Source organism: Bos indicus, chromosome 2, assembly GCF_029378745.1.
Source record: "Bos indicus isolate NIAB-ARS_2022 breed Sahiwal x Tharparkar chromosome 2, NIAB-ARS_B.indTharparkar_mat_pri_1.0, whole genome shotgun sequence".
In the NCBI taxonomy this organism is placed as follows: domain Eukaryota; kingdom Metazoa; phylum Chordata; class Mammalia; order Artiodactyla; family Bovidae; genus Bos; species Bos indicus.
In genome coordinates, this window is record NC_091761.1 from 4,843,324 (window position 1) to 4,856,876 (window position 13,553).

Sequence of the window (13,553 nt, forward strand, 5' to 3'; positions counted from 1 at the left end):
ACATGGGTAGAACCCACAGGCTTTGATGCACGAGAGGAAGGTGGCTGCTTTCTCCAAGTTTACCTGGAAAGGCCGCAGGCACACTGGACCAACTGAGGGAGATTACCCCTACTTTACGGCAAGAAACCACCCTGGAGAGCCTGGGCAGCCCACGGTCACCAGCCAGGGGACTGGCAGAGTCAGGACTTGCCCAGCTCTCTGCCCTTTCCTGCTGTCCACTCACCAGGCAAGGAGCTACACTCAATACCTAGACACGTAGGCCCCTTCTCCCACAGCTCTGCACCTTGACAAAGGCGTCCCTCCGGTCTGCAGCCTGAGTGATGTTCAGGGGCCTGGTGACAAACTCCCCGCGGATGATGATGGAGTGCTTGATAAGACAGTCTCGGAGGGCCTGGTCCTTCACCTGGAAGGTAGGTAGGGGCTGGCATCACAGCTGATAGAGCAGGGCCTGGTGCCAACATGCTCTCTCATAACCAAACATCCCGTGCCCAAAGCCTGAGGATGGGAGATGCCTGTGACTAGGACCAGAGTCAGGATGCTGGCAGGACTGGTCCAGCGTCAGTCTGAGCATGGGGATATCAGTGTCAGGGAAGGATGCGCCAGTTGGGTGGGCCCTGAGCATGCTGGCTGCTTGGTTGACCAGTCTTGTGCTGGTCTCCTGGTACTGGGCCCACCATCCGGTGGACCCTGGAAAACAGTGGCCATGGAGGACTCTGAGGCCTGGCCACTGACATCTGAATACACCTCAACCGAAGGCACTCCTGCCTGGAATCTGGAGGCCCAAGTTAACAAGAGGAGTCTGGATGAAGTGCCTCCCACATGCAGAGAAGACTTGGCTGGCAAACCCCCAAGGTTTCTAAGAACCCTGCGACCACATGAAAAACATTAGCAGCAAAATGTGCCTACCTAATGTGATTGCCTTTCCCCCCCCCTTTGATTCTATTAATTTCCCACTGAACCTGTTAGTGGGGTGTGATTACAAAGTCCCATCACTTGTCCTCCAAGTCAAGGCTCTATCTGATCTCTTTAATAATGTGCAGGGGAATCTTCCCTGGTGGTCCAGCGGTTAAGACTCCGTGCTTGCAATGCAAGGGACACAGGTTCTATCCCTCATTGGAGAACTAAGATCCCACATGCTGTGTGAAAGTGAAAGTGTCAGTCGCTCAGTCATCTAGCTCTTTGCAACCCCATGGACTATAACCCACCAGGCTCTTGTGCCCATGGAATTCTCTAGGCGAGAATACTGGAGTATGTTGCCATTTTCATCTCCAGGGGATCTTCCTGACCCAGGGATTGAACCTGAGTTTCCTGCATTGCAAGTTATACAGAAAGTACAAGTATCAGCGGTCACAGCCTAAATGCCTACAGGGCCAGCAGGTGTGGCAAAGCCAAAAACTAACAGCAGCAGAAATAACACTCAGGGGGAATGGTCTGAGTACATTCCGTCAGCCCAGAAGAGCACAACTCATGGAGAAGCCCTGGGGACCAGGATATGGGGCGAGGATGTCTTGCTGTATAGGCATCAGATTGGTTGAGTGGGGACAACCTGGGGAATGGGTGAGGTAAAAAGTTGAGCAAAGGCCCTGGAAGAGCAAGAAGGTCAGGGAAAGGGCAAGAAACACATGTTCAAGCCAAACTGATCATTTCCAGGACTTTGTTAATGATTAGCTCCACAGGCCTGATTCCCATGCCTAGGGCCTGCAGTGCTCCACAGGGGAGTTGGAGGTGAAAGGGTGAGCGAGAGCCTGGGAGGCAGGAACTGGAGACTGGCAAGGGCTGCCAGCCCAGGCCCTGGGGCTGCTCACAAAAGAAGGAGGCTGGCGGACAGAAGAGCAGAGTTACCTCCAGTAACTTCATCACAGTAGGAAAGGCAGGGGTCTCCATCACATCAGAGGAGTCCAGGTTCTCAAAGACTGCAGCTGCAGAGAGAAGCAATTGACCCTGAGAGGCAAAGTGGCCTGAAGGGATGGGACAGAGGCCCCGGGGAGGCTGTTCCAGATGCATGGCTCAGAGACAGCCATCCCTGGGTGCCAGGCACTGCCTCTCCCAGGCCCCCTCTGAGAACCATGGCCTCTCTGGGGACAATCAACACTTTGCTTCTAACCACTGTTCACAGGGTATGTCCCCCGCTGCCCAGATTGAGATCCTGACTCAAAGGGGAGTGGGAAGCTATCAGAGGGAGAAGTCTGGTGCCAGTGGGGCGGGTGGAGTCTATCAAGGGAGAGGAAGACCCATTGGTCTCCTTCCATCCACTCTGCTGTCCTTAGAAACCCAGGTGTGTTCAGGCATTCAGCAAAGGAGGAAGCAGGGCCCAGCTCTGCTGCAAGTCTCCTGACCCACCTCCTGGTTCAATCCCTCCCCTTTGAGTCCCTCCCTTTAGGGCCGCTGAGCTGCAGGGACGGAAGAAAGCTGTTTCTGTCATTTTTTTTCCTTCTTTAGACTTACAAATTGTAAACTAACGCGTATGGATAAGAAATGCATAAAACCCAAAGGTATGTTATAAAGGATAATTATTATGTCAATATTGTGAATCAACCACTAAAGCCAAACCCAGAGCTTCACGAACAGCCGGGGCCTCCCACGACCTTTCCTGCTCAGACCAGTTCCTCCACCGAAGGCAGTATTCTCCTGACTACCACAGAAACCACTTCCCTGGTTTTTCCTTATCTTTTTACTGCCTATATGTTAATCCCTGTTGTTGTTCAGTCTCTCAGTCGAGTCTGACTCTTTGTGACCCCACGGACTACAGCATCCCAGGCCTCCCTGTCCCTCACTGATTTAACCACTAAGCTGCATTTAATTTTACCCGTTTACTTATGTGTCATCTAACTACCTGCATTCCTTTGTAGCATTTCATTAAAAAAAAAAATGTTTATTTATCTATTTTTTGCCATGCCGGGTCTTGGTTGCTGCACCGGCTTTTTCTCGTTGCAGAGAGTGGAGGCCACTGTCTAGTTGCAGCGTGTGGGCTTCTCTTGCTGCGGTTCCTGGGCTTTAGGGCACAGGCTCTAAAGCTGTATTTTAGTTGCCCCGCAGCATGTGGGATCTTCCCAGATCAGGGACCGAACCTGAGTCTCCTGCTTTGGCAGGCAGATTCTTTACCACTGAGCCACCAGCGAAGCCCTGTAGCATTTAATTTTATCTGTGTTTAAATTTTGTGTGTGAGCTCTCTGCGTTCTTTTGCCTGGTTTCGTCTCCTCAACATCACATTTGGTAGTATCCCACGTCCTGACGCGCCCTGCTTGTCAGCACCCCTTTTTACCAGCAGAGGTGCCCGGTTTGGTGGATAGATTACATGGTCACCCAGCTGCAGCTTGCTGGAGTAGATCTCCTTATATGATCTGAGATAGTGGTTCATGTTTTCTACATGAATACCCAATTGCTCTGGAACAGTTTATTGAAAGGTCTGTCTTTTCCCCACTGCTGTGTGAGTTGGTGTCTTTCATTAGCTCTAGAGCCAGCCATAATCTCTTCAGGTGCTGTTGAAGTCCCAACCCTCTCTTATCCTTTAGAACTCTAATTAAATGTATTCTACATCTTCTCACTCTATCTTTGAGGTCTCCTACTCTGTGTTTTATATTTTCCATCTTTAAAAAAATATTTACTTATTTATTATTTGGCTGTGTTGGGTCCTTTAGTTGTGGCGTGTGAACTCCTAGTTGCCATGTGAGACCTAGTTCTCTGACCCAGGATCGAACCTGGAAACTCTGGATTGGTAACATGGAGTCTTAGCCACTGGGCCACTAAGCAAGTTCCCATTTTCCATCTTTCTTGCCTTTCCATGCTGCACACACAGTTTCTCTTTCCCTTTAGAACTCTAATTAAATGTATACTTTATCTTCTCATTGTATCTTCTAGGTCTCCTATTTTCTCTTTTATATTTTCCATCTTTTTTGTCTTTCTGCGCTGTACACACAGTTTTTTTCTGACCTTTTCTCCTTTTTCACATTATAAAACTGGTGGTTAAACTCATCCATAGAGTTCATTTTGGTTTTAACATTTTTAACTTTAGAATTTTGATGTGGTTCACTTTAAAATCTGTAATGTCACTTTTTTATACTTTGCAGCTTGCAAGTTCATGCATGGCTTTGCTTACTCCAAGTTGTTTACTCTTTGGGTTTCCAGCCAAAAGTTAGGGATGATTGATCAATACCCTCACCTTTGGAGGGCCCTAAGCTTTGTCATCTTCCCCCTAACTCCACAAGACCCCCAAAATTACAGCTAAAATTCCTAATGCACTTTTCCAGCACGTTGTGACTTTGATGGGCCCTTTGGATGAGAACCCACAGGGATTTCTTCCTCCTCTCATCCCCATTTTTCCTCCCCAGGGGGTGTACTTTGGGTGGAAGCAGCATTACCCATGAACTCCACATTCCCCAGGTGGAGAATAGTGGCCAGCAGCTTGCTGAGGTCCCAGTTCTCCGAGTCAGAGAACATGAGTATCTTCATGGCCGAGCGGACGTGGGCATAGTCCTTGGCATCATTGCGCCCCTCACAGGAAGTACAGTTCCCCTGAAAGATTGAACACATCAGCTTTGGGGGGCCTTCTCCACTGTAGGGCCAGCAAGGCAGGGATGTATCAGGGACTCAGTCAAAGGCCCCTGGTAAGTGATACTTCACTGGCTCTGGGTGGGTCCCATGGGACCACCTGGAGGACCACACTCATAAAATACACAAAGGTATTTCCAAAGGCAGAATTATGGTGATATAGACCCAGAATTCTATAGTAGCTTGATAGCTGTGTGGCCATAGCTAAGTCACTCAGTTTCTCTGAGCCTCTGCTTGTCAACCATCCATGGTAATGCCTGCCTCAGTCTCTCGGGGGAATACCTTGGGTTAATTCCTTTAACAAACACCTTCTAAGGCTCACTGTGTGTCAGACCCTGGGGTACTTACTGGGAATTCATTAATGGAGAGAGCGGGCCCTGTTCTGCATGCTGTTGCATCCAGGAGAGGAGGCAGAAACATTATGTCATAGGCTTTTACAGACGCTGAGACAAAAGGGGGCTTGGCCAGCCCTCCTGGGAACTGGGGAAAGGCTTCCTGGAGGAGGCACCTGAGCTGGTTCCACAGGTTGAGCTTTATAGTAGCACAGGGAGAGAGGGTTTTGGCAGATAACAGCTTGAGTTAGGCTGTGAGATGGGAGGCAGGAAGGTTGCAAAGAGGCTGGAGTCATGTGGAGGAGGAGAGATTGGCAGATGGTGGGATCTGGAGGGACTTGGAAACCTTGCCAAGGAGCCACAAGGAACTTCCAAAGAGCTGTGACCAGGAATATGGTCTGCCAGGCGCCCTGTATGGGAGATCTGGGGGGTGGATGATAGATTGGGGCTGAAGTCTGGGGAGAGGGGGCACCCAGTAGGAAAGTAGCACCATGGTCTAGGCAAGAGATGATAAAGTCCTCAGGCAGAGACAGGGGAGACAGGGGTGAGGCAGGAGAGAACGTCAAGAGGTGGATCTCATTCATTTTCTTGTCAACAATGCAAGCCCAACTTGTGAGACTGCTTGTGTGGCAATGTTCCAGGCATGGGGACACAACTGAGCAAGGCCTCTGCTCTCCTGGAGTTCAACTTCTAGGGGCACCCAGGAGGACGGTGACTGGGATGAAATGAGGCAGGGGCTACAGGGTGGCCAGGAGCCTTCTGTCCATTAGGAACCAAAGGAAGGTGAGGCTTGTGGGGCAGGACTGTAGGCTCTGCAGAAAACAAGGAAGCACATGGACAAGGGTAGGGCTCTGATGGTCAAGAGTAATCCTCTGGTGGTTGTAAAGTGGATGTCAAACACAGAAGGGAGGGGTGGAGAAGGGGAAAGGGAGCCCCCAGTCCCCGCCCAGGGGCCTACCCGGAGTCTGGGCTTTTATGAGGCTGTAAACCAACGCTGAGCAAGAACTGGCCCTTCTTACTTCTTCCTCATTGTAAGAGGCAGGGCAGGGAGAGGTGGGAAGGGGAGGAGGGTCGGGGAGGGGGCAGGCGCCTCACCATGGTGAGGTAGTGGTACTCCGAGGGCGTCCCCAGGCACAGCAGCTTCTTCTCCTCGGCGCTCATCCCCATGAGCATGCAGTAGAAGATGTGGTAGTTCCGCTCCTCCGGGGCCTGGCAGGGAGGGAGTTCAGGAACTTGTCAGCAGCTTCCCTGAGGCTCTGGGTCCTCAGGACTGTCTCCTGGCTCCAGCCCCGTCCCAGTTTCTTGCTCCCCAGCCAGTAGGGCTCTGGCATTGACCCAAGGGATGAGCACGCCCAGTTGCTGTCCTCACCCAAGGCCAGTTCATCCTGACAGCTCCGTGCAGAAAGTCACTCCCTGGCACTTCCCTGCAGCCTGACTGCCCCCACAGTCCAGAGTCACAGGCAAAGCAAGGTGTCAGGATTCAGATCCAGGCTCTCTGACTCAGAATTCCCAACTCTACAGTCTAGGGAAAGCCTTTCCTGGTGGCTCAGTGGCAAAGAATCTATCTGCTAATGCAAGAGATGTGGGAGACACAGATTTGATCCTCCAGGAAGATCCCCCAGAGAAGGAAATGGCAACCCACTCAGTATTCTTGCCAGGGAAATCCCATGGACAGAGGAGCCTCGTGGGGTCGACTTAGCAACTGAGCAACAATAAAAACAACAAAGCTTTCCTATCACCTCGTGACCCCCAGGGACCTGACTTCCACAGGTTTACCTAGCTGGGTCTTTTGCATTTTTAAACATTATTTATGAGCACATCTCCATTGTGAAATTCAGGCAGTTCCAAGTATAGAGTGTTAAAGGGGGAGTTTCTCTTCCCCCCGCCTTCCCACTCCTCAGACGACCTCCTCTTCTTCCTCAGAACCATTGGACGTCCTTTCTACACATCACTAGAACGTTTACTGAGAGTGCGTGCATGCCTGCTCCATTGGCGTGTCCACCTCTGCGATCCCACTTACACACCAAAAAAATTTTTTTGATGTGGACCGTTTTAAAAGTATTGAATTTGTTACAATATTGCTTCTGTTATACGTTTTCTGGCCCCGAGGCATGTGAAATCTAAGCACTCTGACCAGGAATCAAACCTGCATGCCCTGTATTGGAAGATGAAGTCCCAACCTTTGGACTGCAAGGGGAGTCCCTCCACCACCCCCCATCCCCACAAAATTTTTAATCTTATCATGGACAGGACTTGTCTCTGATCTGCTTTAGAAGTCTCCTGTTCATTCTGGGATGCCTCTATGAGGACCAAGTTCCATGAATTCACCAACCACTATGTGAAGAACTATAAGCTTCTGGAAAGGGCAAACTTTGGTCAGAGAGATTCTACCTTCTACTAGTTCTGGGACCTAGATAAGTTACCCTGGACTCGGTTTCCTCATCTATGCAATGGGGACAAAGAGACCTGTCTCCGTGGTTGTTGTGAAGGTCTAATGAGATAACACAGGGGAAACCCCTGGCATCAGGCAGGGGTCACTAAAGGTGAGCTTCCTTCTTCAGCTTGCCACAGTGTCCAGGTGTCTGACTGTCCTCATACACATCTCCAGCCCCTTCAGTGGCATGGCCCCATTCTGAAACCTCATGAGCATGCATACACACGCTTTAGGGGTTATACCATTACATGAGAGGAGTATCCTACCCCCAACAAGGCTGTGTTAACTCTGCTGATGTAGCTGTCATACTTTGGGGTCTTTGTCAGCCAGGACTGTCTACTTGATCTGTGGGGCACAGTGCAAAATGAAAACATGGAGAGTCTCTCTAAAAAGTTATTAAGAATTTCAAGATGGTGACAACAGAGCATTAAACCAAATGTGGGCCCATGTGAGTACGAGGCCCATGTGACGACACAGACCATACGCCACCTCATTTCCTGGCCAGCGGTCTTTTGGACGGTGTCATCTAGGTCCTTCTGACAGGGCCCCCTATACATCTGAAGACACACCCACCCCCAGATGAGGACTTACCTGGCCTCAGAATTAATTCTAATAGAGGTGAGGAGTAGTAAGCACCAAATAATGAAGGCAATTGTATAGAAGGAAATTTCAAAACAGAAAATCCTATCATTTCCTTGAATATTGGGGAAGAACCATCATTACCCAATTCTAGGGGTCCCTGGCCCATCTCAGGCCAGGGTTCAATGGCAGTGAGACAAGGCCTGTGGGAGTCCCAGGAGGAGGGAGAGAGGTATGAGAGTGATGGAAAGGAACTCTCTTGGAAGCCTCCCCAATCCCCGGACTCCTATCCTGGGGCAAGGGGAGGTTCCCCAGGACCAGGGTAGTGGGCAGAGGCCTTACCTGCCGGCAGACCCGGGATTTCTCCAGGAGAAACTGCTCGATGCGCGCCCCCTCGATCACCCCACTGGCGTTGAAGTAGATGTCAATGTACTTCCCGAAGCGGCTTGAGTTGTCGTTTCGGATTGTCTTGGCGTTTCCAAAGGCTAAGGGCCAGAGGATGATGCCCACGATGGGAGCAGAGAATAGAAATTTTACTTTTAGTGAGATCTTCTGGGAAGGTTTCTCAGAGGAGGTAGCTAAGCCCAGAATTGAAGGATGGGTAGGCTCACACCAGACAGTGGTGGCGGCCAAGGGTTTGCTAAGAGGAAGTCAAAGGGCAGCTAAAGGTTAGGAGGTCAGAAAGCATGAAGTGTGCTTCAGGAAGGGAAATTCGGCTGGACCACAGGATACAGGAGAAAAGCAGAGGACGATGGATGGAACCATTCCCAGGTGGGGCCAAGTAGCAAAGAACCTTCAACGTGAAGCTAAGAAGTTCAGAATTAGCCCCAGGGGCAATGAGGGAAGCAGGAAGCCTCCGGAGGGAGTTTGGGTGCATTTGAGAAAGATTGCTTAGGCTGCAGGGTAGAGACTGGGCTAGAGAGGGCCGGCTTGCAAGGAGAGTGACAAGGGCTGGTACAAGCCAGGGCGTGGATAGGAGGTTAGACCAGATGGCATTTGGGTTGCAGTATGATCTGAAGTGCATTCCATAGAGCTGTTTGATGATGCGACTGCATAAAGAAAGATCTTTTTGTGCACACATCCTCACTTGTATGGGTAAATGAAAAAAAATAGAGGGTCTGGCTACTTTTATTAGCATAATACATTTGGGATCCTTCTGTGTATCAATAATCCATTCCCAGAATCTCCCAAATTGATTTTATCTTGGATTCTTTTTTAAAGGAATGCTTAAGATCCCGTGTGTGGAAAACACACCTGTGAAAGCTAATAAGGTTGTCAGTCTTTCTTTTCTGTGCTTCCTGGCAGCCACACTACCATCCACCCCATCCTTGTCTTTCATGTCCTGGCGAATCCTGAGAAGTTGCTGAAAGTTTATGGCTCACCCTCTCCTTCTTCCCCACGAGCACCACCTGGCAGGAAGGTACCAGCCTGCAGAGCCTGGGAAGGAGGCTGGTCTGGTGGGTGACTGCTTACCTTCCAGGATGGGGTTGGCTTCCAGGACCTGCTGCTCAATCCACGAATGCTGGCCGCTGATGGTGGCCAGGAACTGCAGGATGAGCTTGGTGGTCTCTGTTTTCCCTGCCCCAGACTCGCCACTGCAAAGAGGCGTACAGGTACGTCAGTCAATGAAACAACTATTTTTCAACATCTCTTGACTCTCCTGCAAACCCACCACAGGTCCCCTTTCTGAACAAAGATGCTCTCTCCCTGTGCAGAAATCGCACTGCGTCCGCCCTGACATCCCCTGCTAACTTTGTGCTAGTTATTGGTGTGTTCATCTTTCCTTCTCTGCTCAACTGCACAGTCCTGCTCATATCTGCTTCATCCCAGGGTCACGGCTCAATGTTTAGTCACCTAGATGAATGAATGAGACTGGGCGATGCCACGCCCCGATGTAACCTTGTCTCCATGAGCAGCAAGGTCATGCTGGACAAAAGGGAAATGGCGTCAGTCCTTCGGGAAAGTAATCTGGCATAGTTGCAAGCCCCTTCAGAATGATGTCGCCTTTAGTCTAAAGAGTTACCTTTTTGTTGACAAATTTAGTTTACCTTAAACCTAGGTATAATAAAAGTATTATATAATGTTGATGACTTAAGACATCTTAATTAGATTAGCAAACAATTATATTTATATTTAAATAAACATTATATTTAATACTGAATTTTTTTTTTTTTTAGTTCACGTGAGTTTGAATTTAAATAGTGCTCATTAACTCATGCCGTCTATGGGGTCACACAGAGTTGGATACGACTGAAGCAACTTAGCAGCAGCAGCATGACATAATAAATATATTCACCAATCTATAAAATGCTAATATAAAAGACACTTCATAGTTGCTAAGGAAAAGTAAGATATACGCTTTTAATAAAAAGATATAAGATATGGCAAGCTCAGATATACATTCCACATTTTTCCTGGGGGCTACTGCTCATTTAACAAACAATACAATTATTAAAATAACTTGGAAGAATGACGAGCCTATTTGGACAGAGCAATGGCCCCTCACAAAAGAGAAATTACAGGTGGAGAAGGCAATGGCAACCCTCTCCAGGACTCTTGCCTGGAAAATCCCATGGACGGAGGAGTCCTGCAGTCCATGGGGTCGCTAAGAGTCAGACACAACCGAGGGACTTCACTTTCACTTTCACTTAGTCTAAAGAAAGAATCTTAAAATCAGAAAAAGCTTTCTCCACAAATACTTCCTGCTCTATAAAGCATTATTTTTTGTCATTGCAATTGTGGAACATTGGAAGTAACATAAATGTGGGAAATTATGGTCCATCTAGTCAGAGAATATAGTGCAGCCACTTAATCCAGGTCTGCACAGAGCAGCAACATGAGCAATGCTTACTAGTTAAGTGAAGTGATAAATGTAGGCACTGTTAAGTAAAATTTATCCAAGAGAGCTGCAGATGGAGATTGCAGCCATGAAATTAAAAGACACTTGTTCCTTGGAAGGAAAGTTATGACCAACCTACACAGCATATTCAAAAGCAGAGACATTACTTTGCCAACAAAGGTCCGTCTTGTCAAGCTATGATTTTTCCAGTGGTCATGTATGGATGTGAGAGTTGGACTCTAAAGAAGGCTGAGCACCGAAGAATTGATGCTTTTGAACTGTGGTGTTGGAGAAGACTCTTGAGAGTCCCTTGGACTGCAAGGAGTTCCAACCAGTCCATTCTGAAGGAGATCAGTCCTGGGTGTTCATTGGAAGGTCTGATGTTGAAGCTGCAACTCCAATACTTTGGCCATGTAATGTGAAGAGCTGACTCATTTGAAAAGACCCTGATGCTGGGAAAGACTGAGGGCAGGAGGAGAAGGGGATGACAGAGGATGAGATGGTTGGAAGGCATCACCGACTCGATGGACATGGGTTTGGGTGGGCTCCAGGAGTTGATGATGGACAGAGAGGCCTGGCATGCTACGGTTCATGGGGTCACAAAGAGTCGGACACGACTGAGCAACTGAACTGAACTGAACTGATCCAAGAGAGTGGAGGAAGACTTCTCTTCCAGAAATGTCTAGCAATTTGTTTTCTGAGAATATTTATTTTTCTGAAAATTTTGGAAATTTTCATGGTGAATATATATTAATTTAATAATAGCGAAATATGAAAAACAGTTTTAAAAATTACTTATGGCCATGGACTAGCCAAGATGGTGATGTATAAAGACCCAGAGCCCACCTCCTCCCATGGGCACATCAAAGTTACAGCTATTTACAGAGAAATTATTGATGACAAAAACTGGAAGACTAACAGAAAAGAAATGTGTAAATAATACGTAAAGAAAGAACCATAGCACAGGGAACTCTACTCAGTATTCTATGATAACCTATATGAGAAAAGAATCTGAAAAAGAATGGAGAGATATATATATGAATTACTTTGCTGTATACCTGAAACTAACACAATTTTGTAAGTCAACTATACTCCAAGAAAGTTAAAAAACCAAAAACAACAACAACGAAAAAAAGCAAACAAAAGACGTTTACTTCATTGTCTCAGGACTAAATGTTAAATGGCATTATGTTTATATAAAATATATTTAATTCACAGCTAAAATATATCAACAAACAAATAAAAACAACAGCAAAAAAGAAGGACCCACAAGGAGACAGTCGGAGGAGGGGCAGAGATGCAGTAAAGTCGAGACACATACCCCCGGTAGGTGACCCACAGATGCGAGAAGAACAACCACACAGGTTCTCCCCAAGGAGTGAGGAAGCTTTGAGGGCAGTGGGGCCTACTTTCAGGACAACCAGAGGGCTGTGGGAAATGGAGTGTCCACTTGTAAATAGTGCACATAAAATCTCACGTGCCCCAGGACCCAGGGCAGAAGCAGGGATTTGAAAGGAGCCTAGGTCAGACCTGCCAGCTGATCCTAGTGAGTCTCCTGGAGACAGGAGGCAACTGCAGCTCGCCCTGGGACACAGACACTGGGGCAGCCTTTTTGTGGAGCTTGTTGAGCACACGGCCCCCGGTGCTCGCGAGTGCCAGGGTGGAATCCCCCCTCTAGCTTATTCAGCCTGGATTCAGCCCTGGCCACCAGCCTGTTGGTACCAGTACTAGGACACCACATGCCAAGCAATGAGCAGGGCCAGGCACAGCTCCACACATAGCAGGCCTGCTGCCTTAAGGCCCCCAGAGCACACCGCTGGACAGGACCTGGCTCGGTCCACTAGAGGACCCAGAATACAGCCTCACCCACCAGTGAGCTGGCACTACCCTCAGAAGCCTCTGGACTCCAGTCCCCACCCACAATCAGGCCAACACCAACCTTGAAAACCCCTGGACCCTGCCTACCAGCAGGTTGACACCAGCGCTGAGACAGCTTGGAAGCCCAGATCTGCCCACTGTGAGCCAGCACTTGCGCCAGGACACCCCAAGGCACAGCCCTACTTGTCAACAGGCCAAAGCTAGATTTGGGACATGCCAGACCCTGCAGCGAGCCATGTCAGGAGCCGGCCCCGCCCATCTGTGGGCCAACACTGGGTCTGGGATTCCCGGGCCTGCCACCACCCATTCCAGAACCCTGCCCTGCTCACCACTAGTCCCAAGACCCCTCAGGGTCCTGTAGCCTGCAGCCTTGTGACAAGGCCTCACCAGCTGTCAGTAGCCTTCATATGAGGCGGGGCCTGGCAACAAACTGGACCAGGGGCCAGTCACACCTATTAGACCACCTTCGGCAGGCAGCCCACCACAGTGGATGACCCAAGCTGCTCACATAGAGGGTACCGCCAGAGCATAGAGCTCTGGTGATCAGAGGGTAGTGTGCTGTCTCCTATAAAAGGCCTCTTCTCCAAAGTCAGGAATTGTAACCAACCTAACAGATACATAGAAATAAAAACATCAAATTAGGCAAAAGGAGGCAGCAGAGGAATGTGTTCCAAACAGAAGAACAAGAAAAAATTCCAGAGGAGCCAAGTAAAGTGGGGACAAATAATCTGCCTGAGACCGAGCTCAAGGTTATGATTGTAAAGATGCTCAAAGAACTCAGAAAAAATGCATGAACACAGTAAGAAGTTTAACAGAGAGTTAGAGCATATAAAGAAGAACCAAACAGATCTGAGGAATACAATAACCAAATTGAAAAATACAAGAGAAGGAAACAGCAGTAGATCAGATGATACATAGAAATGCATGAGCAAGCTGAAACTGC

The 13,553-nt window shown here is 48.7% G+C and overlaps 1 protein-coding gene across 3 annotated transcripts in view; it reads right to left on the reverse strand.

Annotated features, from left to right (window-relative positions):
* The window catches only part of MYO7B (myosin VIIB), a 103,317-nt gene that overhangs the window by 60,573 nt on the left and 29,191 nt on the right, over window positions 1–13,553 (reverse strand). For all 3 annotated transcript variants that reach the window (XM_070801752.1, XM_070801748.1, XM_070801744.1), the window contains 6 exons: window positions 9,367–9,488; window positions 8,236–8,378; window positions 5,976–6,089; window positions 4,359–4,512; window positions 1,843–1,919; window positions 284–403 (listed from right to left, as the gene is read on the reverse strand). In XM_070801752.1, coding sequence (XP_070657853.1) covers window positions 284–403; window positions 1,843–1,919; window positions 4,359–4,512; window positions 5,976–6,089; window positions 8,236–8,378; window positions 9,367–9,488 — 730 coding nt within the window. The remainder of the gene's footprint in view (window positions 1–283; window positions 404–1,842; window positions 1,920–4,358; window positions 4,513–5,975; window positions 6,090–8,235; window positions 8,379–9,366; window positions 9,489–13,553) is intronic.